The sequence below is a fragment of the Aspergillus flavus genome, chromosome 1, assembly GCF_009017415.1.
Source record: "Aspergillus flavus chromosome 1, complete sequence".
Classification (NCBI taxonomy): Eukaryota; Fungi; Ascomycota; class Eurotiomycetes; order Eurotiales; family Aspergillaceae; genus Aspergillus; species Aspergillus flavus.
In genome coordinates, this window is record NC_092406.1 from 5,101,329 (window position 1) to 5,126,742 (window position 25,414).

The 25,414-nt window shown below is 48.6% G+C and overlaps 9 protein-coding genes across 9 annotated transcripts; 5 read left to right on the forward strand and 4 right to left on the reverse strand.

The window, feature by feature from the left end:
• Nucleotides 1-1,574: 1,574 nt before the first annotated feature.
• Nucleotides 1,575-3,163, reverse strand: F9C07_1139580 (uncharacterized protein). The gene is made up of 3 exons (XM_041287933.2): nucleotides 2,920-3,163; nucleotides 2,774-2,861; nucleotides 1,575-2,680 (listed from the first exon to the last, which is right to left on the reverse strand). The coding sequence occupies exons 1-3, from the start codon at nucleotides 2,992-2,994 to the stop codon at nucleotides 1,941-1,943; spliced, it is 903 nt and encodes a 300-aa protein (XP_041140204.1). The 5' UTR covers nucleotides 2,995-3,163; the 3' UTR covers nucleotides 1,575-1,940.
• Nucleotides 3,164-3,493: 330 nt separating this feature from the next.
• F9C07_10959 (putative short-chain dehydrogenase) lies at nucleotides 3,494-4,586 on the forward strand (the record flags this gene model as incomplete). The annotated part of the gene is made up of 2 exons (XM_071507531.1): nucleotides 3,494-3,636; nucleotides 3,698-4,586. The coding sequence occupies 2 exons, from the start codon at nucleotides 3,494-3,496 to the stop codon at nucleotides 4,584-4,586; spliced, it is 1,032 nt and encodes a 343-aa protein (XP_071366022.1).
• Nucleotides 4,587-6,254: 1,668 nt separating this feature from the next.
• On the forward strand, nucleotides 6,255-7,779 carry F9C07_10960 (uncharacterized protein; the record flags this gene model as incomplete). Its single annotated transcript, XM_041287942.2, has 2 exons — nucleotides 6,255-6,613; nucleotides 6,660-7,779. The coding sequence occupies 2 exons, from the start codon at nucleotides 6,255-6,257 to the stop codon at nucleotides 7,777-7,779; spliced, it is 1,479 nt and encodes a 492-aa protein (XP_041140203.2).
• Nucleotides 7,780-9,121: 1,342 nt separating this feature from the next.
• On the forward strand, nucleotides 9,122-9,619 carry F9C07_2228601 (uncharacterized protein; the record flags this gene model as incomplete). Its single annotated transcript, XM_071509830.1, has 2 exons — nucleotides 9,122-9,405; nucleotides 9,472-9,619. The coding sequence occupies 2 exons, from the start codon at nucleotides 9,122-9,124 to the stop codon at nucleotides 9,617-9,619; spliced, it is 432 nt and encodes a 143-aa protein (XP_071366023.1).
• Nucleotides 9,620-10,040: 421 nt separating this feature from the next.
• F9C07_10962 (2-polyprenyl-6-methoxyphenol hydroxylase) lies at nucleotides 10,041-11,359 on the reverse strand (the record flags this gene model as incomplete). Its single annotated transcript, XM_041287932.1, has 2 exons — nucleotides 10,041-11,294; nucleotides 11,342-11,359. 2 exons carry the CDS (start codon nucleotides 11,357-11,359, stop codon nucleotides 10,041-10,043), a joined length of 1,272 nt encoding a protein of 423 aa, XP_041140201.1.
• Nucleotides 11,360-12,151: 792 nt separating this feature from the next.
• On the forward strand, nucleotides 12,152-13,921 carry F9C07_10963 (putative MFS transporter; the record flags this gene model as incomplete). The annotated part of the gene is made up of 5 exons (XM_041287941.2): nucleotides 12,152-12,342; nucleotides 12,395-12,420; nucleotides 12,474-12,759; nucleotides 12,830-13,244; nucleotides 13,294-13,921. The coding sequence occupies exons 1-5, from the start codon at nucleotides 12,168-12,170 to the stop codon at nucleotides 13,919-13,921; spliced, it is 1,530 nt and encodes a 509-aa protein (XP_041140200.1). The 5' UTR covers nucleotides 12,152-12,167.
• A 55-nt stretch (nucleotides 13,922-13,976) lies between these two features.
• F9C07_1139981 (uncharacterized protein) lies at nucleotides 13,977-15,717 on the reverse strand. The gene is made up of 2 exons (XM_041287931.2): nucleotides 15,179-15,717; nucleotides 13,977-15,087 (listed from the first exon to the last, which is right to left on the reverse strand). Exons 1-2 carry the CDS (start codon nucleotides 15,435-15,437, stop codon nucleotides 14,033-14,035), a joined length of 1,314 nt encoding a protein of 437 aa, XP_041140199.1. The 5' UTR covers nucleotides 15,438-15,717; the 3' UTR covers nucleotides 13,977-14,032.
• Nucleotides 15,718-18,464, reverse strand: F9C07_1139980 (uncharacterized protein). The gene is made up of 6 exons (XM_041287920.2): nucleotides 18,218-18,464; nucleotides 17,473-18,084; nucleotides 17,245-17,402; nucleotides 17,026-17,196; nucleotides 16,635-16,976; nucleotides 15,718-16,571 (listed from the first exon to the last, which is right to left on the reverse strand). Exons 1-6 carry the CDS (start codon nucleotides 18,368-18,370, stop codon nucleotides 15,998-16,000), a joined length of 2,010 nt encoding a protein of 669 aa, XP_041140198.1. The 5' UTR covers nucleotides 18,371-18,464; the 3' UTR covers nucleotides 15,718-15,997.
• A 4,034-nt stretch (nucleotides 18,465-22,498) lies between these two features.
• On the forward strand, nucleotides 22,499-23,086 carry F9C07_10965 (uncharacterized protein; the record flags this gene model as incomplete). Its single annotated transcript, XM_041283881.1, has 1 exon — nucleotides 22,499-23,086. One exon carries the CDS (start codon nucleotides 22,499-22,501, stop codon nucleotides 23,084-23,086), a length of 588 nt encoding a protein of 195 aa, XP_041140197.1.
• Nucleotides 23,087-25,414: the final 2,328 nt, after the last annotated feature.

Here is a 25,414-nt window from a genome sequence, read left to right on the forward strand (position 1 = left end):
CGGTTGGCTTCGCCGATGTCTTTGTAGGCGTATTGTTTCATGGAAACAAGCTTACGGTTGGATTGAAAAGGTGGAGGGAAATTCAATCCGAGTATTAAGTACCAGGTGCAAGGGATTGTGAAGAGGAAAGTAAGACAGGTGTGATAAACAGCAGTTGTTGTAGATGAAGATATCCGAGATAAAAAAGCAGATATATATAAGTTTTGCCTCCGCTTAAGAACCATATACCTCAGCACTTAATAGACCGCACATAAAGCTGGATGCGGAATAGAAATTCAGTCATTGGAAGCTTCCTCATACTCAAGCCCATCTTCCCCACTTTATCATGGCCCACTCTTTAATCTCATCCTTGCATGAAGAGGTTGATTAAGTGAGGTGCTGATAGGAAATGGAGAATGAGCAGCAATAACTGATAAATTGTTTCCAGTAGGACTGGGATACACTTCAAGGCTTCTGATTTGCATGGGTCGTGTGTACGTCTATAATCCATGGTTCCACGACATCGCTTGTAGGTTTATCTGGCGGCAATGGTAACAAAGTGGAGTGTTATTTGCTGCAGTTAATTCTTTGTATGGGATGTACTTTATTCTTGGGGAGCATAGAAGGCCATGAGAGAGTGAAGGGCTCCCCTAGGTAGCAAAAGAACACAACTAAAGTGACCTTATGAGAGGGATGGTAGGAAGCGGTATAGAAGGTATCTGTAAATTGCCTTAGCGTCCTATAATCTGTGACCTGCCTGTAGAAATAACTCTCGTTGAGGGGAAATGGAAACTTGTAAGACATATCCAAACTTTTGTAAGGCAGACGCAACGTAGTAACCACAGAGCCTACTGAGTGAATTCACATTTGCCTTCTGACTCGTTCATGCAAAGAGCAGCTCTTGCACTTTCGAGATCCAGCTGATCTGATAGGCAGTGTTGTGCAGACTGTGTCCCCGTAGGTACTTGAGGAACGCAGGTTGTTGCGTGAGTTCGACTGTGACTTCAAGGTCTGGGAGACTCTTGCACTCTCTCGAATTCTTCAAGCATTTCCTGGTCTTGATCAATAGTCACTCACCTCCATCATTCACCATCAATTCTCAAATCGTAGTTTTCCCGCCCCTCGGGAAGTCTAAATAGCTTTCTTGCTCCAAGTCAACGAAAGGCGTGAACAAGGGGTCTATCTCACAAAAAGGACGACATAATTCTCCTATAATCGAAGCCAGACACCGTCAACACTCAAGTATAAAAGGAGGATTCGTTCAAGAGAGTACCACCAGAGCGACCGGAAGAGAGCGCACTTCCAAATGTTTCCAATTTATGATCTTCAGGGAACTTCGTGTTGACCTTTAATGGCTCTGATCTTTCAATCGTTGAAACTATGGCAGCTACATAGAAATGGAAGCATTGGTTAGGCGATCGATCAAAAAGAAATCGAAAACCAACAATGATGGACTAACAACGAGAAACAACGGTGGAAACAAACTGAGCGCCCTATTTCCAGAAAGACAAGTGCTGGTAGGGTGGTTACATCGATCTGACTGGCTCCTAGATACCATCGCCGGAGTGCATATTCCTAAATATGCTGCACGCTGAGTAGGCCAATATATGAGGAAAAGTGCCTAGTAGCGCAGAAAGACACCAGCCTGTAATGGCTTGCCGTATTAGAAAGATTCCACAGGAATACATATTCAGCTGATATGGTGCGAGGATCCGTTCAAGACATAGGTCTCTTGAATGTTTTCCCGCTAAGTTCATGTCAAGGATAGTATTAAATATGGGCACACCAAGAGTAATGGCAACGTATACTTGGACATGCGTCATAAGTCAACTGTCAGATATCCCCTTTTCTCTCCTCTCTCCACAGAAAATGAACACCATAGTCGGCAGGCTGTCCAGCGATATGTACGGAAAATGGACTCCGCTGGCTGATGAAGAAGAAGTAGTCGGACGAAACAAAGGTCAAGCAGTTACATGTGTCGTGCAGTCATCATGGACAAATGGTTCCTCTCCTTTCTCCATTCGCCACCGATTCGTCGCCTCTAACACCCCCGGCAACCCTTCGAACAACCATCCCCATTTCTTTAAGAAACCTTCCGACATCTCCCACCCCGTGATGTCCCAGGGTGGCGACCACGCAATAATGCCGCGTCGCTCAATCTCATCGTCTGGAAAGCCCTCGTATAGCCCGCCGATGCAGTCGGCCCACAGCTCATCCTCGTCAAAGGTGCCAGTGGCCAGGATCAGGCGGTCTCGTCCCTCGGGACACGGGAACAGGTCGATCCAGTCGCCGTGCGGCACCGTTTGTTGAAGGGTGGTGGGCAGGAGTGTTGAAGGGAGTAGGTCGGGCTTAGTAGGGTAGGGGGTGATGTGGATAACTTCCTTATTACAGTCGAGCGGCGTGACGAGGATATTCGAGATTAGATTGCGGTTGACGGCCAGGGCGCGGAGGGCGTTGAATTGGAGAAGTGTGATGAGATGGTCTGGACAGAGGGGGAAGACCATGTTAAACTGATCTTTTCCAGGTTTATCTGGCAGCAAGGGATTTCTCGCATTATATAATTGCTTGATACGTGATGCTGGGACGACGGAGATGGATTGCTGCTCAATGTCCCAGCATTCCACCGGCGCTCGTGATTTGATCAGTGTCCCGGTTTCGGCACTAAATGCTTCGGCGTTCTTTGCAAGAGCTTTGCGTTTACCTACTGGACGATTAGTTATGATAATTAGATACCCCAAGATCGGACTACTTTGGCTGTTGATATGGACGAAAGAGAAACCAAGATCTTACTTACGGTATGCCCTTGTGTTGAGCCTAGTCTGTGCCCGTCTGCGTGCTGCGGCATCCTTGGTCCCGGTCCAGTCGTCTTCCCTGCTAATTGCCTGTACACGGTGAGCAAGTCAGATCTTCTTGGGTGATTGAAGGCGGCCTGGTACGTACCTCGGCCAATTGTGCCATCGACGTGAGTTGGATGTGTGGTGTTGTTGAATTTGCGGGCTGATACATACTAATCATGATGCTAGCGGACGTTTTGAATTGCAATGATGAATGACGTGAGTTTCTTCGGGTCGGCCAAGACAGTTTATGTAGCCTGCTCACAATGATGACGAGTCTGACAGTCTAGATCGCAGGGCATTGACTACCTTGGGTCATATGCATACTATACCGCAGCTGACTCAGACAGGACCATTGGTCACCGTTGCAGTGTCTAACTTGAGCAGGTCTAGTGTCATGCAACCTGCTCACATCGACAAACGCAACGTTATGATTGACCGTAGCTAGAGATTAGACTCGGCAGGAGGCCCACGCTTCATGCAGCTGGCTCACTTGCTTACTCGGAAGTCTCCTATTAGTCTATCTCTTTAACATGTACAAGTCTATTGTGACGTGATTGGCCCAATGGTCATGCAGTTTGCTCACGATATCTGACGCTTGGAAATAACATCCAAGATGGTACCTCGGACTTTGTTCAAGAAGAGCAATAAAGATCGTGGCATCACCTTGATTTCGACGCATGTTTTCGTATCATCAAAACATAGAATTCAATCCAAGACATTTAGTGACTCAAGTACTCGTTTTTAATATGACTTTCCATCCCGACACTCTCCCTAATCTCAAGGGCAAAGTATTCATAGTCACAGGTGGGAATTCCGGCATGTCAGTCTCCCTTCTCCTTGTCACCACGAAAGCCCTAATCGCTGATCCCACCAAATCACAGAGGCTACTACACCGTAACCCACCTAGCAGAACACGGCGCCCACGTCTACCTGTGCGCCCGATCTCTAGAGAAGGGCACAGCAGCCATCGCCAACATCAAGGAAATGCACCCCTCAGCTAACATCAACCTCCTGCAAATGGATTTCATGGACCTCACCAGCGTCGTCGCGGCCGCCAAGCATTTCCTCACCCTCGAAACAGCCCTACACGGCCTGGTCAACAACGCAGGCATCATGGCGACGCCCTTCGAAATCACCAAAGATGGCCATGAGGCCCAGTGGCAGACTAACTACCTGGCGCATTGGGTTTTGACGGAGCACTTTCTTCCTCTGATGCTGCTGACCGCCAAGGGGCTTTATCCTGGCAGCGTGCGCATCGTCAACCTCACTTCATCAGGCCATTTGGGCGCACCCAAGGGCGGCATCAATTTCAAAGACCTCTCACTCAAGGATAGTGGCCCTTGGGCGCGGTACGAACAAAGCAAGCTCGCCAACATTCTGCACGCCAAGGCTCTACACAAGGCGTACGGCCCCGGCTCTCCCAGTGCGCGGAACGGGGAGGGCGAGATCTGGGTTTCGTCCGTCCATCCAGGTCTGGTTGAGACGAACTTGGCCACTTCGGTGGAGGACTCGGGGTCGGGCATGACATGTGTTTTCTCGGTCTTACGCATGTTTGGGTTGATGTGGTCTGCGGATAAAGGGTCGTGGACCAGTTTGTTCTGTGTGGCGAGTCAGGATATGAAGGCCGAGCAGAGCGGTACGTATCTCGAGATTTTCCGACGGTTTGGGGAGCCGAGGTGGCAGAGCGATATGGCGAATGATTGGAAGCTTGTAAAGAGGTTGGAGGAGTGGACTAGGGAGGTGGTGAGGAAGGAAGGGTGGGTTTTATAGATTTGTTGTTTTATAGTATTGCAGAATCTGACCTTTCTTATTCACGTATACTTTTTCATCCTAACCTCAAAAATATGGACATAATTCCAGGTGCTAATATTATAACCGGATGAAAGATTCAATGTGGTTGCTGCCGGCGTTCCACACGATAATTATGGCATGAATTCCGCCACTAATGTTGCTTTTCATCTGGTCATGGCTTTCCCAGGAGCCAAGTCCTATCTAGGAACGCAGCTGGAGTTCCCGCATGGGTTTGGGTTATCAAACAACACTTTTAAAGTGTCTCCAGGATCCATAGATCGTACCGTATTATTGAAGAACTCTGTCGTGTGACTATCATTATCTGGTGCTCTCATGGCTCTCCGATAAGGCTGAAGAGGCCAAAGAAACAAGTACGTGCGTTTAGCAAGTCATCGTTGCTATCGCCAGGTGAGGGAACAGTCGTGAAACTCCATATCTTACTATCTCTAGTATCATAGGAACCTATATCATTGAGATACACCGAGAGATTGATATCATTATAGAGAATTCTCCCATGACAAATCATGAACACTGTTATCCATCTCCTCGTGCAGCCACGAAGGCAAGGCAAATTCAGCAGTCCAGGATGTTTCTCACCAGGGGCCAAAGGGCCGTCATTCGCTATAAGATTCCGTTAAATTATAACAAATTATAACTTGAAGCTGCATAATATCTAACTACAGCCTGCCTTTTCGCTTAGTTACGTATTTAATCGGACAAACAATATTCCGATCCTGTTCTCGGAGGTCGCGGAGCCACTAGCCACAATCGGTAATATTGACCCGCGGATTTCACGCCTCTTCTGGCGTCCATCTCATGTTTCTACCACCACCAGCGATCACCCACTGAGAAGCCGCATCATGAAACGGAATCACAGTGGAAGCCCTGTAATGATGATACATCGATGGAACCGACCACCTCTGTCGTGCATATCTTGCCGGGAGAAAAAACGTCGGTGCGATCGCAACCAGCCCTGCTCCAGTTGCACGCAGAGACATATCCAGTGCAAATATTCTGGACAAAATGAACATAACAAGTTCTCTGGGGGCCAGGGATCCGTAATAGCAACTGACACTAACCAATTTCGGAGGGATCCAAGTCCGCCGGCCGCTCCGGGGACCTCACGCTCAGTGCCCACTTCTCTGTGAGTTTGTTGTATTCTCCTGGTCGGATTTGTCGCTCACTATGTCATGGAAGAAACCCGGACGAGGTGCTGTATCGCCTCCAAAAGTTAGAAGAAGCGGTCTTCCGCAAGCCAAGTGAGGCTGCACATCTACCTACGGCATACCCAGCAAACATCGTATGTGCTTTCCCGTGTTACGGCTAGGGAAACAAATCGTAACATCTGTGACACCGTAGGAGGAGGAACAAATCTCCCGTATAGGCTTTACCCCAGTCAATTCACACGTCCGATCCTCTCACGATGAGGCTTATTTGAATACTACCAGTATAGCCAGGCATCTCCCACGAATAGATGAAGCTAGAGAGTTGTTCAGCCATTTCGTAGCAACTATTGGGCCGATGTTCGGAGTGCTCCATTTTCCTTCTACAAGAGAGCTAGTGGAGAAGACATATCAGACTATGCTTGAGGGCCAGGAAATAGGCACTGCTAGGTTGCTGTTACTTCTTAGTGTATTTGCTGGCTCAATGCTTGCCTGGACACCGCAGCTGCTGGAGAAACTGAACGCCACGCCAACAGAAGCACAAGCAGCTTTCAAGGTATACACACGCCTCGCAATATCGATCGTGGATCATCCTCACCCCATGGAGCCCTCCACTACTGCGCTCGCCGCTATGGCTACTTTGTCACATATGGCTGGCAATTCTGATAACTATCCTTACAAACTTCCTTTAATCCGCTTCCGTTGCTTCTCCATGGCACGAGCAATGCAGATCCATCGCTTAGATACCCCGAAAAGCCGCGAACAAAGAGAGTTGAAGGGATACAACCCAATTGAGCTCGAAGTCCAAAGACGGATCTGGTGGAACATGCTGGCGAGCGACTGGTGAGTCTAGTATACATTTAGTTCAACCTATCACTAACGAGCAAAGGCTAAACTCGTTTTCTGGCGGTCCCCAGGAAGGAGCTTACTTTATCCAGCCAAAGCACATGATGGTCAGTTATCCCACTAATACTGACGACGAGTTTATTACGCCAACAGGGATACTGCAGGACCGTCCCTTATCCCAACCCTCCGCACTATCCGCTTTTATCTACCGTGTGAAACTCGCTACTCTTTGTCGCGAAGTCGTTGATGCGATGCCATCAATTTGGCTGGAGGCACAAGAGCCGGATTACGAAACCATCCTAGCGCTAGACAGGAAGTTTCAGAACTTCCTAAGTGAGCTTCCAGCCTTCTTCAAACTAGACCCCGACAGCATTGAACAAAGCAAGACAATATGTGAAGAGCGTCCCTATATCCCGGTCCAGCGAATCAGTCTCCATTTCAGTCTACACACGCGCCTCTGCCGCCTCCACCGACCCTACCACCTTGAAGGTGTGACAAACCCAAAGTACTCATATTCTCACCGGGTCTGTATCCAGTATGCGCAGAAAGTATTAGAGTTACGACGCTTAATGGACGATGCGGGAGCACGGATTGGATTGAAACCAGGACGCTTTTGGACGACAAACCAGCATGCTTTTCTGGCCGCTCTTATTCTAGCTACCGATGTTTCATTTAACCCCGACGCACCAGATGCGGAGGCTCGGAAGGGTAAAGTGCTTGCTGCTTATGAGACTCTCGAGAAGTCAAAGGAAGAGTCTAGTATCCTGGTAGAGACGATCCAGAAAAATATGCAGACTCTTATGTCAACTCTCCACAGACAGCGACCACGGCGCCTTGATTTACAATCAGACATTACGGGAATACGTAAAGATACCCTTGTTTCAGCTAGTGAAGCCCCTCAGAACAATGACAACTCGCAAGGTCTTTATAATACATCTATGTCTAGTCATGCAGTAAGTACAGTGCAATGGTCAGCGACGGAACATCCAATCCTAGTTGACGATGCGGCTCCTTACAGGAACGTTCCACCTGAGCCAGGGATGCAGGAGGAAGACTGGGACCAGCTATGGTCAGACTTTCTAGCGGTCGCGCCAGAGCTCGACATCCCACAGTGGAACTCCCTGTTGGATGATACGGACTTCAACTTCGGTGAAAGCACATAAAGTGATAAATGATTTACCCTGATCTGGTTTTTGAGTTTGCACTAGACGGGCTTTCAAGTGGTCTCTTTCCCCTCATACTTGCAGTTATACCTGCATGACCTGAGGGTCGCTCTTACACTTCCCAAGTAGACGAAACTCTGCAGCACTCGAGGGCCAGTGGCCAATCACTGTTAACTATGACGGGACAAGCTTATCGTTCCGTTCCGTTCCGTCCCGTCCCGTCTATCAATGTTCTGTAAGCTAGGCTCTACCAAGCGATTAAAGCTTGTCCATGCATGAAGACCTGGTCGACCTCTCCATGGTTGGTTACACTCTGTGTCACAAAGCTATGTCTTTGGGGGATGGTGTTGACTGGTAGCAATGGCTTGCGCTTGTGTAAGCTACGACATGATGAAACCCTGCCGACCAACGAGGTGTCCTGGCCGCTGAGGTGCGACCTGCAAGCTCTATGTCACCGGGAATGTGCCAGGGGAGGGTAACTCACAAACGAACTGGAGCGACGTCAATGCAATCGGACCGTTACATATACAACACCACGCTGGTCACCTTGCAACACAAGTGCACAGGGACTATGCCTGCGATATTCAGTGTAGAGCGTTGCCCAATGTATATAATATCAACTCGAAACCTAAGTGTTAAGAATTTTTCGTGTTCTTCTTGTCTTTTTCCTTAGATTAACAGTGAAAGATTCTCATCTGACGACTTAGTATCGTTCCTATCTCGAAATGTGCGAACTACTCTGCGAGCGATATAACGGTCGTCATGGTTGCGGCCATACAGTGGCTAGGGACTATCAGCGTTGCAGCGCTGCTTTTCGGCGCTCGAATCGACAGCTATGCTTGCCACCAGGTGGCCGACTGCGTGATCTTGACCGTGTCGTTGATATAGAGAATGATTACTTGGATGGCCCATGTCCTGTTTGTAGGGGCGAAACGCCGCCGAGTTCGGAAGGCTCTGAGCTTATGTTTATCGTTTGAATTTCACGTAAGTATATGAAATAGCCTAGGTATATAGCACTGACAATTCTGGAATGTAGCCCTCATTTGAGCTCCAGCAGTAAGGAGTGAGAACGTCGTAGAGGACAAGAACGGGGGATAATTTGGATTGGTCACACAAGAGCAACCAATGAGATTGGGATCCAGAGTGATATTCATGTTTCTACCTACGATTGTCTCATTGTGTACTTGGCCCAATCAAAAGAGTCTGTCTAACGTATCAATTTCGCTGATCTTTCTGTGCTGATCTTCCACCAAGCAAACATTGATCGCCGACAACATAAGAGCAATGACTTCCCTCCGGCAAATCGTACAACCTTTTGTTCACACCCCTCCATTTTACCAAGATGGACCATCCAAAGCGAGTAATTCTACGCTTGCAAGAAGCGGACCTCGACGAAGCAGATCTCTACGAGCCAGTTCGACTCTACCTCGAAAAGAACGGTCGCTCAATCGAGGAACTTGATACCGACCGTCATTTCGTCCACATCCAACCCCCGAACCCTGATATACCGCAAGTCGACCCAAAGCTACATGTGGTGATTGATCTCGAGGCAGAAAAGTACACTGGCAAGCTCGGCCCTGATTTTCCCTATGAGGTATACCGTGTTCGCCGCATGGATGGCAAGTTGTGCGTTGTCTCCCTTGCGTACCATTTTATACCAACAATTTCCCATTGATCTAATGATTGGTCCAGAGTGATGTTCGGCTTTAAGGATGGAGTCTGGTACCAGAACTTTGTTCGTAAGCTCCGGTCGATTATAGATGACGTGTATCCATGGGGGAAAACAAAACGCGATCGCAGGTTCTCCGGTAGCACAGGTGCACAGGCCGTTGGAAGCTGAAGTGGCACGGAATTAGCGTGAGAGAGGTCTCAGAAAGCGTTGTGGGCTTGACGCCACATGGCGCTGGATTATTGTTTAGGTTCTTGGTGGCTGGATACCTGACGTGACGTATATTACTCAACAACAGGGATCCTCCTGGGAGTCGTGTTTTTGTTTCAGCATTATTGGTAGCTATCGAGCGGTAGACTTTCCTCTGAACTCTGAAAAACCCTTTCAGTGGGGAGAACTCAATGCATTGGTATCTCTACTTCTGTCTAGGGATATGTGCACATGACCCTTTTCTAAGGGCTCAACCCAGTGCATTAGCGAGACATCGCTCGTGAATTAAGACTATCGAAGTGGGAAGTAAATGGTAATCTAATATCTCTAAGTGATAAACAAATATATGGCCATGAAGATCAACAACGAATACCTACGGCCTCTATATTTCCTCCATATCAATATCGTAAGCCATATGCTTCTGTCTCCATCCCCACTTCTCCAACCCTAACGCCCAAGAAGCCCAAAATGCCATCCCAACCACAACTTCCTTCGACCACAAGCCCCAGGGCCCAGTCGTCTTCCGAACCCCCGCGTTTCGGGAAGCAAGCTTGTAGATCTCGTTCACTCGGGGTCTCCTAATCTCTTCATATTTCTTGTACACCTCCGTCAGAGGTCGACTGTGGTCTTCCAGTAAGCGAGCAAGCAGAAACGTGTCTTCCAACGCCATAGAGACGCCCTGTCCCGCGTGTGGCTGCATTGCATGCGCCGCATCACCAAGAAGCACACAGCGACCCCTATACCAAGCCCCACCAAGTGGCAGTCGGTAAACCGGATAGAACTTCATAACGTCGGTGTTCTCAACGAGTTGTTTTAGTAAGTCCCCCCAGTCACCATGCACCTTTTCCAAGATCTGATGCATGTTTGATTTAAATCCATTCAGCTCCTTCTGTCGATACACCTCCCACCCATCTCGACTATCCCCGGAATCCGGCAACGGGACCTCCTGCGACAAACCCCAGGACACCTCATCACCTGCTGCCGTCGCGAGCATCACCATAAACATCCCTTGCTCTGTCAACGTTGCACCGATTCCTGAAACCTGCGCTGCAGCAGAAGAAGACAGCCTCGACGTGGGAACAAGCGAAAATAGTCCCGAAAACCCAGAGTATTCAGGCCTCTGATTGGGATCGACATACAGACGACGCACACAAGAGTGAATCCCATCGCAGCCGATGAGTATGTCTGCTGTGTCAGTACTACCGTCGGAAAACGTCATAGTCACACCAGAGTCGCCGTTGTCGTCAATGGTTGTGAGCCGCTTCTTGAAATAGATGGGGATTTGGGCTTTGTACACCGCATCCAGGAGGACATCTACAAGATCTGTTCGCTTTATTCGAAGGTATCCGAAGCCTGTCTGTGCGCGCGCGTAGCTGACCATATCTTTCTGTTCGCCTACAATTCCGCCTTGTGCGGAGTGGATGACGAGGTTACTCTGGCTGCTACCCCGCGCGTGGAGGGCGTCATAGACTCCTAGACGGGAGAATAGTTGGAGACCATTGGGCATGATGCCGATTGCACCTCCGAGGGTGGTTGGCTCAGGTCGGAGTTCATAGATGGTGCATTTGACGTTTGTGGTTTGGTGGAGACGCAACGCGGTCGAGAGACCCGCAGGACCTCCTCCGATAATGATCGCCTGAGACGGTTAGTAAAGGGATAATCGATATAATAATGTAAACATACCTTACGATGTTCAGACATTTGTTTTAGAATCCGTGTTCCTGTTGGTAATAACGCTGATGGAATGATTATCATAATCCTATATGGGTGGCTTTAATACTTCGAAGCTGCGGAATGTCCGCGGGCATGTCCGCGGTACAAGTTACTAAGTAAGGCTAGTACGTCCGCAGGGCACCAGTCGATAATCTCTCATGCAGCATACGTACGACTGCTGACAATGCCACAAAACGCCATGTCAGTTGAAGATCTTCCAGGTTACATTCTGGACGCAGCCACACGTGTCATATGCGGCATTCTGTAGCGAACGTTGATCTATCCAGCCTACTAAACCTGTCCGCTTTCAAGTTAACCTATGTAGCTACTGAGGGCATGTTACTCGCTTCTCTGGCGGAGGGCCTGGTCAGTGCACTTTTCTCTCTCTCCTCTAACGTGAATATCAAAGTACTAATGGGACGTCCATGAACCATATAGAAAATATGCTTGTTTAATAAGGTCGATCCCAATATCAGTTCGACCTCCAGATGCTGGGTACGGACCCTAGGCTAGTCCCGAATAGGAAATGTGGCCTCAGGAACGCAGTCCTCCGCACCACTCAATCCACTCAATTCGAGCTTTGGCATTTTGCTGGGCCAGTCAAATGTCCCCATATTCTCCATCGGCGTCGTAAACTTCCGTTAATTAGTGTTTAGTGCTCTCACCGAAGTCATACTAAGCCATCTGTTACTGGTTGAATCGGTGGAAAATTCTTTTTTCCTCTCAACGGCCATCGAGAAGAATCTTGCCCTCAGAATGTTCCTTGCTGAGTTCTAGAAAGACGCTCACTGTCAAAATGATTCAAGTGCCGAGCGCTACGGCAGAACGCCCCTCATCTCCAGATGCCCCAACATTCGACAAGGATGCCGCATTGGCGGTGGTGAGCGACGAAGCGCAGGAGATCGACCCGGCAGTGGAGAAGCGTGTGCTGCGCAAGATCGATCTATTCTTCATGCCAGCAATGTTAATAGGTAGGTTTTTAATATATGTCTAAAGTTATGTACCGTTATTAATGAGGTTCAGGATATGGATTTGTATACTGGGACAAAGTCAGTTGTAATGAGTTCGATAGTCAAAGAAGAGTCCGAGCTGACTTGTTTAGGCTATCTTGGGGAGTGCATCTCTGTTCGGTATGACAACTGACCTGGAACTACTTGTTATCGATCATACCACATCGCCTCCGTCCAAGGACACATCGCGACTCAGCTGGGCCACTTCCATATTCTATTTTGGAATGTTGGCCGGCTTGTACCCGATGACGTTTATCCTCCAGCGCTTCAAAACGCAATATGTATTCGGCCCCATTGTGATGCTTTGGGCTATTACCTGTGCCGCTACAGCGGGTGTCAAGACATGGCAGGGTTTGTTTGTACAGCGATTCTTCCTAGGTATGGTTCTTCTCGTGTTATAACTATCCAACCCCCTTGCCAGTGGTCAATGTCTCTGACGGGGTTTCAGGTTTTGTTGAGAGTGTGGTTCCCACGGGCTTCATGACTATCGTGAGTAGCTACTATACACAGAAGGAGCAAGCCATGCGTCAGGCATGGTGGTTCTCCGGTACTGGGTGGTTCACTATTATTGGCGGTGCCTTGAACTACGCTTTCGGCCAGATCAGCTCTGGTGCACTGAAACGTTGGCAATACATTTATATCTTTGCCGGTGCGCTTACATTCCTGTTTGGACTATGGTGCTGTATTATGCCCAACTCGCCTGTCTCTGCGTGGTTCCTGACCCCGGAGGAACGGGTTGTTGCAGTGGAGCGACTGCGGAAAGGACAGACGGGTGTGCGATGCCAAAAGATTAAATGGGATCACATTAAGGAGTCGTTCCTGGACCTGAAGTTGTACCTTGTTGCGATAATGATGGCTTCTGCGTGAGTATCTTCCACGCCATCACATAAAACTATTCTCACATGTCACTAGGTATACGATCAACGGTGCCATTTCCGGTTTCGGTCCCCTCATCGTGTCAACCTTTGGCTTTAACACACTGGATTCGATCTTATTCCAATTCCCCGTTGGTGGTGTTTGCGTCATATTCATCCCATTATGCGGCTACATCTCGTCACGTATCCCGAACACACGCATTCCCATGCTGGTTGCTTGTTGCCTTCCTGTCATCGCTGGATGTGTGGTCATCTGGAAGTCCGAATGGGGATACCAACCCGCAGCCCCTGTTGTGGGCTACGCATTGACGGGGTTCTTCGGACCTGTTGTCAGTCTAATTATCACCCTTGGGGCCAGCAATGTGGCGGGTGCTACGAAGAAGACCATCATGGCGGCCACGGTGTTTGTGGCTTACACCGTCGGTAACATCATCGGGCCACAACTTGTCAATAGTAAAACCGTGGGCCAGCATTATCCGGAGCTGTGGACGGGTATGGTGATTTGCTATTGCATCACCATTGCTGCCGCAGTGGCCCTGTATCTGGTGCTCTGGAGGGAGAATCGGCGCCGGGACCAGATGGACCTCGATGAGAGCCAAAGGGATAAGCTGGCGTTCCATGATCTGACTGACAAGCAGAACCCATTCTTCAGATACGTTCTGTGATCGCAAGCCGAATGTGAAAAATAGAATAGAATGCAACTATAATTTAACACAGGTATATCACTCAAAGGGTATACGCCGATTTTCCAATCCCAATATGTGAAACGCAATATATCAAGCGTCCGACTCCTCACAAAGATGGTTCTGAAAGCCCGAGCCATCATCCCCCGTCACCACCACCCACATCACCTTCTGCGCAATACGACTCTCTTTCTTCTCCACTTTCTGCAGATGTTCTTTACCCTTCTTCATGATCTTCGTAACCTTCTTCTCCCTTTCCCTCATGAGCTTCTCCATTTGCTTGTCCAGCTTCTTCATCTCCTTGTCCAGATCATCCTGAATCATGCCCCTACCCTGCAACGACTCCCCCAATGGGCCATCCATCCTCTCCCTAGCCCTCTCTTCAGCAGCAACCTTCGCACGAGCAACCTCCTCGATCTTCAGACTAATCTGCCGCTCCGCCTCATCAGCCTCACTCATCAACTTCCCAGCCTTCTCCCTCTTCCCCACAATGGAACTATTCTGCCTCTCAGCAAGCCAGCTCTCCTGCTTATCAGAAGCCCTCTTTATCCAATTCTCCTTGCCCACCTCACCCGCCTCCTCATAAACAACCGGACAAACAAAGTCCTTCAAAGCCTCCACCCTCCTCAATTGCGGATCATACTTCTCCTTCTCCTTCTCCTTCTCCTTCCCCTTCTCCTTCCCCTTCTCCTTCCCCTTCCCACCATCCCCCAAACCCTCCAAATCCCCAAACTCCTCATCCCTCCCCCCACACTCCCCAAGTTCCAACACCTCCCCGGGAATCCCCACCTCAGCCATCATAACCTTCGTCCTAAGCACCTGCACCCGCAACCCCCTCGGCCGAAACAACTCCTCATTCGCCACCCGCATATACTCCGTCGTCCGTCTCTGCGAAACCTTCACCGACCCATACTCCGCCGCAGCCGCCACCCCCAACGCAGCAATCTGCACCTGCAAAACCGGCACAAACACCGCAGCCTTGCTGGTCGTGCTAATAGCCTGGATGTAGGGGTTTGCTACCCAGACGGCGTTGAGGCCGTCGATGAAGGCCAGGAAATCGGCTTTGGGGATTCCGTGGCGTTCTAGGGTTGGTGGGTAGGCCCGCGCGAAGGGGCGGTAGATTGTGCCGTGGATTGAGTGGGATGTTTCTGTTTTTTTTCTTGTTAGTTTTGGTTTGTGGTGTTGGGGTTTAGGTAGGTAGATAGATAGTAGGGGAGAGGGAAGGGGAGGGAGACATACGGGGTATGACGACTGGTTTGGGGAGGATGGAGGAGGGTCGATAGGCGGTGTGGGATGTTTGGTTTTGGATTAGAACTGTTGGGGTATATGCTGGTAATGCAGGGTTTGTATTTGTTTCCTCATTGTCTTGTTCCTGGTCTTGTTCCTGGTCTTGATGTTTACTGGTGTCGGTGAAATAGGGGTCTTTGGTGGGGGGTTTCTCCTCTGTGGGGGTTTGTGAGGGTCGGGTTGGTAGCGGTGGTCTCTTCTCTTCTTCCATTGTACTTGAGTTGCAGATATGTAGGTATGGTTATTTACGGAGGTGCTTAGAGGGCTATTTTTTGAAAGTTTGTATAGAGTCTACTGCGAGTTGTTTTGGTGTTGGGTTTTATGTGGGGTTGTCAGGAAGCGGGTGGGCCAATCAGGGAGCTTGAGATGTCGCTTATGATGTCAAGGATTTTCTAATTGGAAAGGACATATACTTTGCCACAGACCAACCTGCTCTTTGATATGGATGACCTTGGTGTGGCTTGGGTAAGGGGGTTGGAGAGGTTCCAAAAGGGTAAGGTCTGTATAAGCGTCATCGAGGGAATATTGTGCGTAGAACGGATGTGCGGTTTACGGTGATAGGAGGAACTGTGGGGCAAAACGAAGAGAAGTGAGAGTTAAGGGGAGGAAAGATGTGGGAGAGAAGAACAGAAGAAAGGGAAGAGAAGGAGAAAAAAAGAAAAGATAGGTGTATGGCTGAAATTTTCAGTCTATTAGGCGCTATACAATCGCGCAAGTCTGGATACTAGTCTGATGGTCATAACACGTAAATCAACCACTTATCCCCATGGTTCACTCTTCCTCTTCCCTCCGGGGTGGTCCGTCGCCAATATCAAGATTATCCCATTTCTCCAAAAACCGATCCATACTCACGTCGGATTGTCGAACCTTTCCCTGTCGGATTACTGTCGAAAAGTGTGGATAGAAACTGCTGAACGATTGCGAATCCCGATTGCGCCAAGTCTGCGTCTCGAAGTCCAAGAATAGGGCGTCTGTTTCCGGCGGCAAGGATACCTCCGTCTGCTGTGCGGTTACCTGGATCATGCGAAGAATGCCCTTGGCGAGACCGAAGCGTCGGGATAAAGCCCGCGCAAAAATACAAAGCTCAGTGAAAGCTTTCCGATTTTCAAGTGAGTCGAGGGCTTCGAGAAGAGTGAAGAGACCGATACTGGCCCATTGGACGGTGGATGGAGCGAGACGGTCGATGCCCCATTTCTCACGGTGGATACTGAGAATCTGAGCGATGCGTCTAGCGGTTGAGAGGCAGAGGTCTTTGGCGTTCTTCGCAGTTTCCGGGGTTATAGCTTCGCCGCTGTTTGATTGGAGGAATCCAAAGATTTGCATGACATTTGTGTGGTAGAACAGGCTAGAAGAGATAGGTTAGCAAGTAAAAAGATCATAGCGCGTCTAATTCGTCTAGTGGACTCACTGTAAGCTAAGAATATGTGGTACATTCGCATTTTCCAGGCGTAGACATTCCGGTAAGTTCGCGTACCAACCCTGTAGCTGCTGGTATATGTCATTGATGATGGCGGGGATCTCGCATTGAGGCGGACTGTTGTCAGGGTCATGTAGAGCTCTACTGATTCGGAGCGTGATGAAAGAAAAGTCACACCACCGGTCGAATACGCAATTATGGTGACCGCGCACCGGCTGTACTAGCTGAGGATAGGGAGACCATACATCGAGACGATCGTCATGGTTGATAGGCACACGCGGTCGCGGAGGGGGGGTGACATCTATGTGTTTCATCAAGGACACCGCGGCCGTCCTTCAACCGTCAGTTTGCTTGTCTTTCGCCATGGGGAGATTTAGCATACGAAGATATGTTGTAAGCTCCCCACAATGTTCGGTTGACCACGCTCTCGATCTGCCGCACCGATTCCGTGTCGATAGGAAGAGGCGGGTGCGAAGAAGCATACTCCTTCGCGGCTCGCATAGCAAGGTCCATATACATCCATCCCACGCGATCTTTACCCATCAAAACAAGCCTGGAATATGTTAGCCAAGAACCCTCACGGGAAGTCACCCAGACCGACCGTATAAATAGCACAAGAAGGCCTTGTATAGTCGGTATACTGCTTGGCACCTCTTCCTCCTCTGCTTCGAGTAATCGACGGGCCTCTTCGTAGAAGTGGTCGCCGCGAGAGAACATATCGCCGGGGACGGTAAAGACTTCGGCGTAGTCGGAATAATACTGAGGAGTGGCACCAATCAATAAAATCCTTCGTGTATTGGTTTTGAATCATACAGACTACGCTACGTACACTCGCCTCTGAGAGGATGGCATTCACCAGAAATGGCGAACAGAACCGGCAGTTCAAATTCCCTGCCTGCATATCGCGAATGAAGGCATCCTTATCTAGCCAGTCAAACCAGGGGTAAGTCCATGTTAACCACAAGGACACCAAGTGTGACACTAGATCGTCATCGTCTGTGACTGTCGTCCAAGGCTTCGCGGGAACCTTGTACACGGGGATATCGGCGAGGCGGCGCACTTCGAGCATCCGCCGGGGAATTCGAGGTGCAGTCCCCTCGTTCCCATCGTCGTCGTCTTCGTCTGATGGTCGGGAGAGCTGACTCCGGAACTCACGCAGCTCGGGTGATCTTTCGATCTCCGCGCGAGAAAACTGTTGCTCCAAGAACACTGCAATTTCATCAAAGGAAGCATTACTCCGGATGAGGTTCAGTAGTTGTGCAATGCGTGTATTCTCACTCCCTCGCAAGGCACCTATTAGGTGTAGCAAGGTGTCCTCCGCTTGTTCAAGTCGATCCAGCTTCCGCTTCATGGCGAACTTTCGACGCATATCCGCCATCTCATCAACCACACATTCAATGCCATTGAGAGTGCAATGCTCACACGGTGGATCCCCTCGACACTAGCAACATCAGCCGTGGCGTTGGCACTCTGATCGGCCAAGGACTGTTCCCGATAGTCCTAGTTATAGGAACGTATAGAAAGGTAAGGGGAGGAGTATAGGACGAACGCGATCGAGCACAAAGCAAACTCACCTTGAGCTTTTTCAGCTTACACGCCCTACAAGCGGTAGTTTTGTGTTTCCGCCCGCGGACTACATCGTCGCTAGAACTGGTTCGTCTGGGGGGTTGACCAGGAGCCGGTGCGAGAGGACGAGGCGAGGACGACGATGACTTCGAATCGGACATAAAGAGAAGAGGCGCGGGCCGATGGATCGGAGGTCGGAATGGCGCAGTAAAATGGTACGCGATAGAGGCATGAAGGGTGGCGTTAGATATATAATAAAGCGCAGGTTTCCGGGACTACAAGTGGTGGTGGAAGCGGCGGTACCCCGAATTGGTACAGACGCATCTTAAGGAAATGAAGTTGCGGGCGAATGATTCTGGAAATCTTGTTTTTAGAGGAATTCCGCGGCCCCACGACAGCTGCTCTTCTCCTCCTGCAGATCTCCAAATCTCCACTCGGAGTCGGCAGTAAAAGCCACCCAATCAGGTCCCGTGACCTAGCCCTAGCCTCGATACTAGTTGCCCAAAATCTTCAATCTCAAATGGATTCAAGACTTCCGGTCCTCTTGATAGGTCCTAAGAACCATCTGCCGTACTCCGTACACTTGACAGGCAGTGGACTCTGTTCCAACGCAATGTTTCGGCCGTAGAACCGCGGATCTAAATCCTGTGATAGGGCGGAAGTTGGAGCTTGTCCGAGCCTTCTCCATGCCCTAATTTAGCACCCGAACTACCAAAGTCTAGAAGTCCCCAACCAACTCTACTAGGTAGCAGGTACAGTAACAATCCTTTGGCCCGATCCTGTGATCTTCTCCTTCCTGTACCTTAAAGACGGGGCCCTACAGGGATGTAATCCGAATCATTGGGAATCCAACCACCCCACCGTTCTTACGTCTCACGTGGAGGATAAATTAATTCGCCATTCTAGAATTCCACCGACCCACGGGGGAGCTTCACTCATATTTGCCACTCTCTAAAATTTGCCATATCACCCGTCCATCAATGGACAGATCTATTTGTGACTAGGAGATATCGAATGATGCTTGGACTGTGACAGTCGCGAGATCTATACCTCCCTGGTCGGTCCACATCAAAGCAAAGACCATCAGACAAACGGGTAATGTTTGCCGATTCTACCGATTGGCCCTCTCATTGGACAATCTTTTCCGCCCCGAGTCTCAACTATCAGGCTTGTCATGCGGGTAACAGAAAAAAAAAAAAAAATAGTGAGACAAACCTTACGACCGAAATCATACTATTGTTTTAGTGCCTTTTTCATTGTCAGTGCTAGTATCGTGACTTGTCATCGCCAAGATCCTTGCGCGAATTGTTCCAGGCCAATGAGGTTGGCCCGAGATCCTCCGTAATGGACCTTATCATGGATCAAGGACATGGAACTTCTGCAGACAAACAAACAGCGAAAACTTCTTGGGCATACTTTGGCCACAAATGTGGGAAGGTGGTAATCAGTGACCAATGGCCGGGGTATGCAGAATGTAGCATTTGTGCATACAGATCCCCATTGATCTTCGCGCTAGGGTCAAATGGTGTCCTGAGCGTGAAGCCCATTCTATACTTTGGGTAACTGGCATGATGATCTGACACTGATCCCATCCCAACTTTGTCTTTAGCGCCATACTAATGCCTAACCCATGCACAATTAATTCGCCATATGGCCGCGCTAAACTGGTGGCCTATAACTTCTCAACTATATCACACTCTCGAGTGCACTGTGAGGAGAGCTTAGCCGCGGTTGTTGTTAACCCTATTTTCTTTGTTCTTCAACGATCGTCCATCATAGAAACATTTTTTCCATTTAGACATAACCAATGCGAGTCTTTGGTATCCAACCCCAACCTGGAACCACCATTGCCGCTCTTATCCATGGACCTAACAGGAGTAAGGAGATTGATGGGTCTAACCGGATCTGAATACGGGCCCAAAGGCACAATTTACACGATGAAAGAAACTTTATCGGCCGAGTCAGGATTGCACATATGCGGAGCAATCCCAATTCCAGGTCCTTACCGACGGTATTATAGGCCTGTTCCAACCCGTCTTACAACCTAGAGCGCTAGCGTTGGATGTTTCGCAATTCCGGACGATATGTGGTTATGTATGGCTCCATCCCAGCGTACATCGTCTGGCGACATACAGTGTAGGATTGCTATATTGATCCCTCTAGTGAGGGATAGACAAGGGCCCGAGAAAGCGTAGGCCTCCACAATACCACCACATCATTTAGACACTGATAGCAACTAGCTGTATACTTCGATATGTCAACTGCTATCGAATATGACACAATACTAGCGGTGGGCACTCGCCATAATCCATAATAATACAAGTGGGTGGCGGCGTGATTCGTCGCTCATAGGTCATTCCTTAGCAGTCCGACGCGTAAAGTCCAAGATGTTTCACCACATCTTTCCACAGGATGCTCGCAGTACCCCTCATATGGTGGAATTCAAGCCACATTGTTAGACCGTATCTTCTCCCCGTAGTCTAGTTCCCGATATCGTCGTCAGACAACCGAAGCATGTACGTCATACCAGGGAGGCAAGTCTAAAATTGACTCGCTGTTCATAGAGTCCTCGGGATTCTTGTTTTGGCCAATGATATCTCTCTTTCTTTAAGAGGCTTAGAGTTGTGGAAACTCGACAACCACTCGATTTCGATACATATACTTGGTTCTTCACTCAGCCGCGAACACTCTGCAACATAGAGTTCTGACAACAAAGAACTCCTCCTTCCAAGGTTTCAACAGTAACTTGATATCTGCACGCAGGTGGTAATATTGAAGTTACATTTGGTAAGTTCTGTTCATATGGTCGGTCTTGATCGGCCTTGTTAGTCTGCATGCAGGACACTCATTGGCTAACACTGTGGATACGAAGCTCAACACCTTTCTCACCTGACTTTCCTTCTTTGTAGATCGTGCCGTTGAGACAGTCAGAAAGGGATTCTTTTCCGAGCGACCCTCTTTTTCACCACCAGTGGATCAACTAGCCGCTTCGTTTTTCACTACTCCACCTATAATCTTGGATATTATATGCTCCTTGCGCAGCCTTGCACGGCAAGGGGGTGGGTCTTTGGTGCGCTGGTACTTGGAAGCGTGGTTTGGGGGGGCATAGGCTACAAGCAAATGACGCTATTTGGCATGAGGGAAGGGTAATTGAACCGTTTGTGAGGCAAGGGAAGGATTTTGTTTGTGGCTAGCCAACACAATCTCTTCCAACAATACACATGATTGAGCATTCAAGGTTCTCTACGAACTACTGCCTAAAAGAGTAATATTGTATTAATAGCATCCGCAATTCCGAGGAATCGAGCGTAACCTTTCTAGATACAGAATCTGCATGCAAGGTGCGCCATAAGACGTCTATCCCATTCCTTGTGCTACATCTACTCAGATCGCACAACCTTGCCAAGAAATACCCATCCGTGTCTATGACCATTTACCCTTAACATGCTAGTAGCGGAACAGACTAAATAGACCTTGATGACAGCGCTGTCAGGCTGCGGTCAAAGCGTCGAGTAAAATGATAGCTGCATAAATGCACAGTTGCATTGGGCCGCAACGACAGGCCCAGAAAGGAAGCTAAGAGCAAGACCGGTGTTCCCCCTGCATAATCGGAGTTGGACTACCCGAGCGCCGAGAATTTCCGGTAGTGCTGCCACCATCCAAGGCCATTAAGGCCCTAGTGATTCAAATCCCGAATCCCTTCCTTTTTCGGCAGAGGCCCCAAAGTGATTTGGAGAGCCGCAAGTCTCGCAATCTGTCTCAGGTTCCCTATCATCATAGATTATAGTGTTCAAACTAGACTCTGAGGGACATGTGGGTACAAGACATCATTCTTTCTGAGGTTACCTTTAACTTCCATTAGCCCTAGTTCAAGTCACGGTTCTAGTGGGGATATCTCCCACCAATCACCGCGCGATACCAGCATTCTGGGAATTACCGAGGCTTTGCCTCAACTTGGTTAGCCTTGGCGGTGAAACTATACTGTCGCCATATACCGCCTACATATCTTCAGGGCTGAGACCTAAGCACCGCCTACCGGGTAAGGATTACTGCCGGATTTCCTTGTTCCGGCAGGGCTGGATACATCATGCGTCTGTTTCACCTCAATCCTATCTGTTTAGAGCCTTTTCTCGGTCTATAAATCATTGAGCCACCAAGTCCAACTACTGCCTGTCCTTATCCCAGGTTTATTCACTCGTTATCCCTCACAATCGACCCAATTGACCCCATAACCACTTCCTCCGGCCGCGCATCACCCTCCTACCAAGCCCAACGTGACGACGACCACCATGCGAACCCACGACGAATTCCTCGCCGACCAAGATGAGCCCGACCAGCCCACCAAAAGAAACAAGGTTACCCATCCCGCGAACCGCATCTGCTATGACTGGATGGTCGTATCTGGAAACTGTCACTATGCTAGGGACCGCGCCGTATTCACGACCTACCGCTCCGTCGACCTGCGCCTGAAAAACAACATCTTCAATCCCACCGACGAGCTACACGTCGCGGGCTTTGGCACCGTTCATCTCACCGTGTGTAGGAGCCCGCAGGACCCGACGTCGCATGTCATCGTGTTGGAGGACGTGCTGCATATCCCCGAGGCCGTGTGTAATGGTTTCAACCCGCTGCTATTCGGTAGTAGCATGTCGTGTAATGCGGATTACTGGGAGGGTGCGGATCGGAGTGGGCAGCCGGTGTGGTTTAGTTTGCCGTTTGCGGGTCATACGAGGTTGGTTTTGGCGGGGGATCCCAAGGGTGAGTCTGAGTTGATTGAGGGGAGGTATTATACGCTTAGTTTGTATATTACGCCGGAGGAGAAGAGGGAGTTGGCGGCTGGGGCTGTGAATGGGAATGGGAATGGTATGGCGTTTTGATATATATTTCTAGGTTTGGGTTTGGGTATCTGGGGTTGGATGGATTTGTGTACTTATTTTGGTGGTTGGCTTACTTGGGTATTGTATTTATCGGTTGTATATTATGAGTCAAGATTCAATGAAAAGTTTCAATGTCTATTAACCTATAGTATATGGCACCATTGAGTCACTCAGGAATGTTTAAAGAATGATCTTGTTCTGCTGATGGCTCTTATCCTTATCATAATTGTACGCTATGTATACGTGAGTCTAAATCAGCTCCTTCAGATGAATCCGACCTTTGAGATTCAACTCGAGCGATCATGGTACTAAGCACTCTTGAATCCGTACATCTTAAGATATTACACTTGCCTAATCTGTTGGGCTGAGGTATACACGTTTCCTACCTTAGCAAGTCTTCACTTTGTGGTTAATGCTTTATTTGATGTATTTCTTCGATGGCCGCTGAGATCTCTTGTTTGTGAAAACCTACGGAAAGGACCATATCTGCCTATGGGTTGTTTTAGCAAGATACCCTAGGTAACAAAACGATTCTATCTTTTCGCCCGCTTACTCGTTCCCTATAAGCTACTGAACGACCGTTGCTAGCCTGGATATAGCTTCGCAGCTGCTTCATGTACTTCACCTCATGGAAGCTTTTGCTCTCTGTATCCTTGTCTATGATTTAATACGACTCAGTCGGATTTTTATTATATACCTACAATTGCTTAAGCCATATAATTTCTAATTTGAGCTGAAAGAATATCTTGACTTCTGACAATTTCTACTATAACTGTCCATCTACAAAATTTCCTGTTTATGTTGAATATTGTTTCTGTAGTCGACAATTTCATTGTGGTCAACCGTGCCTTTCAGGTTTCTGGTCGACCACCCACACGCCCTTTTGATCAAGTGTCGGGACTAGGATGTGTAGCGAAAGCTAATTGGCAAGAATCTGATTGAAGCTGATGTCCGGCGTGGGACTGAACGTTTATGATCAGCAGTTGGCTGTATTTCTCTTGGTATGTAGTGGGAACATTATATGTTGTGTCCCAGGGATAAGTGACGAACTGTTAAGGCTATGCGAAGTGCACGTCTGGAAGAGCTCGTCGGTTGAATATCCCAAGAGAAGATATAGACTGCGCTATTTAGAATACACTCCGCCACCCTGGACTGCTCAAGCGGTTGGATTATTGAACGGTTGAAGCCAGCGGTCATTGGTTAATGCGTCCGTTACTCGGACTTCAACTTAACATCTAACAATATTTCATATAGAAGCATTAGTACGGCAAAGTGCAGTGCTTGCTACCTTCATCACTATTGTCTGACCATGATCAAACCTGTATGCGCATTCACCTATACATCTGTGGACCAGAAGAGCTGGGGCTATAGCCGGTAACTCTGTTTGAACTGTATGCACAGCAAAGTGGGATGTTCAGCTACTAATGTAGCTAAAATCATACTACTTCCTATATAACTCTTAAATTTCCGTCTATTCCATTTTCGTCGACCCTGATTGGAGAATGTCCCTCAATGTTTGTTACTAGTTACCTTCTACATAAATCTTAGCGGAGGCAACCATTTACACTCCGCATATTCAGATAGAAACCACGGCATCCAATCGTCTATACCTATAACTATCTTTATTCTCGGCACTAGAAGAAGAGTAACATGAACTTCTTCTGGGAGGAGCGTGATACATGGCCCCTACACTCGATACCCACGTGGACTTGACCAGCGTTATGACTCTGTGGTTAATAACCAGAGTCATATATATTTTAACTACGTCACCGACTTAGTGATCTTTTTAGCCATCCCCGCATGAGGTCGAGTAATTATATATCATACCATAACTCTTACTTGACGGACAGGCGTAATACTTTCCAGCAGAGTGAAGTTATTGTCTTAGTTTCCTTCACCGTTGTATTGGGTGCGACGAGCAAAGCCTCACATAGTGGCAACACCATAGCTTAATGATTTATGGGCAAGGCCTTGGATTGTTAATCTCTAAAATAAGTGACACTGAGTCGCCTATAATGATAGCAATGTCGATCTCGACCGATTAAAGACTAACATGTCTTCAAATTCCATTTCCGATTGCTGGGTGGAGGCTCAACATATATCAGGCAGTTGTTCTGTTTTGAATTTGGTGACTATAGAAGTGAGAAGTGCTAAGTCCAATGCTTCGCAGCCTAATGTTTGTGTAGTTCTAGGTTAGCTGAAATCATCCTTCGATTCAGTCTTGACTATCCTTGCTACCTAGGACATAATGAAGCATTATAAGCCCCGTGCCAGGTCCGCGACCATGCGTTTGGCTGCAAACTGCAGTCGGTGGCTAGTAAGGTCAGA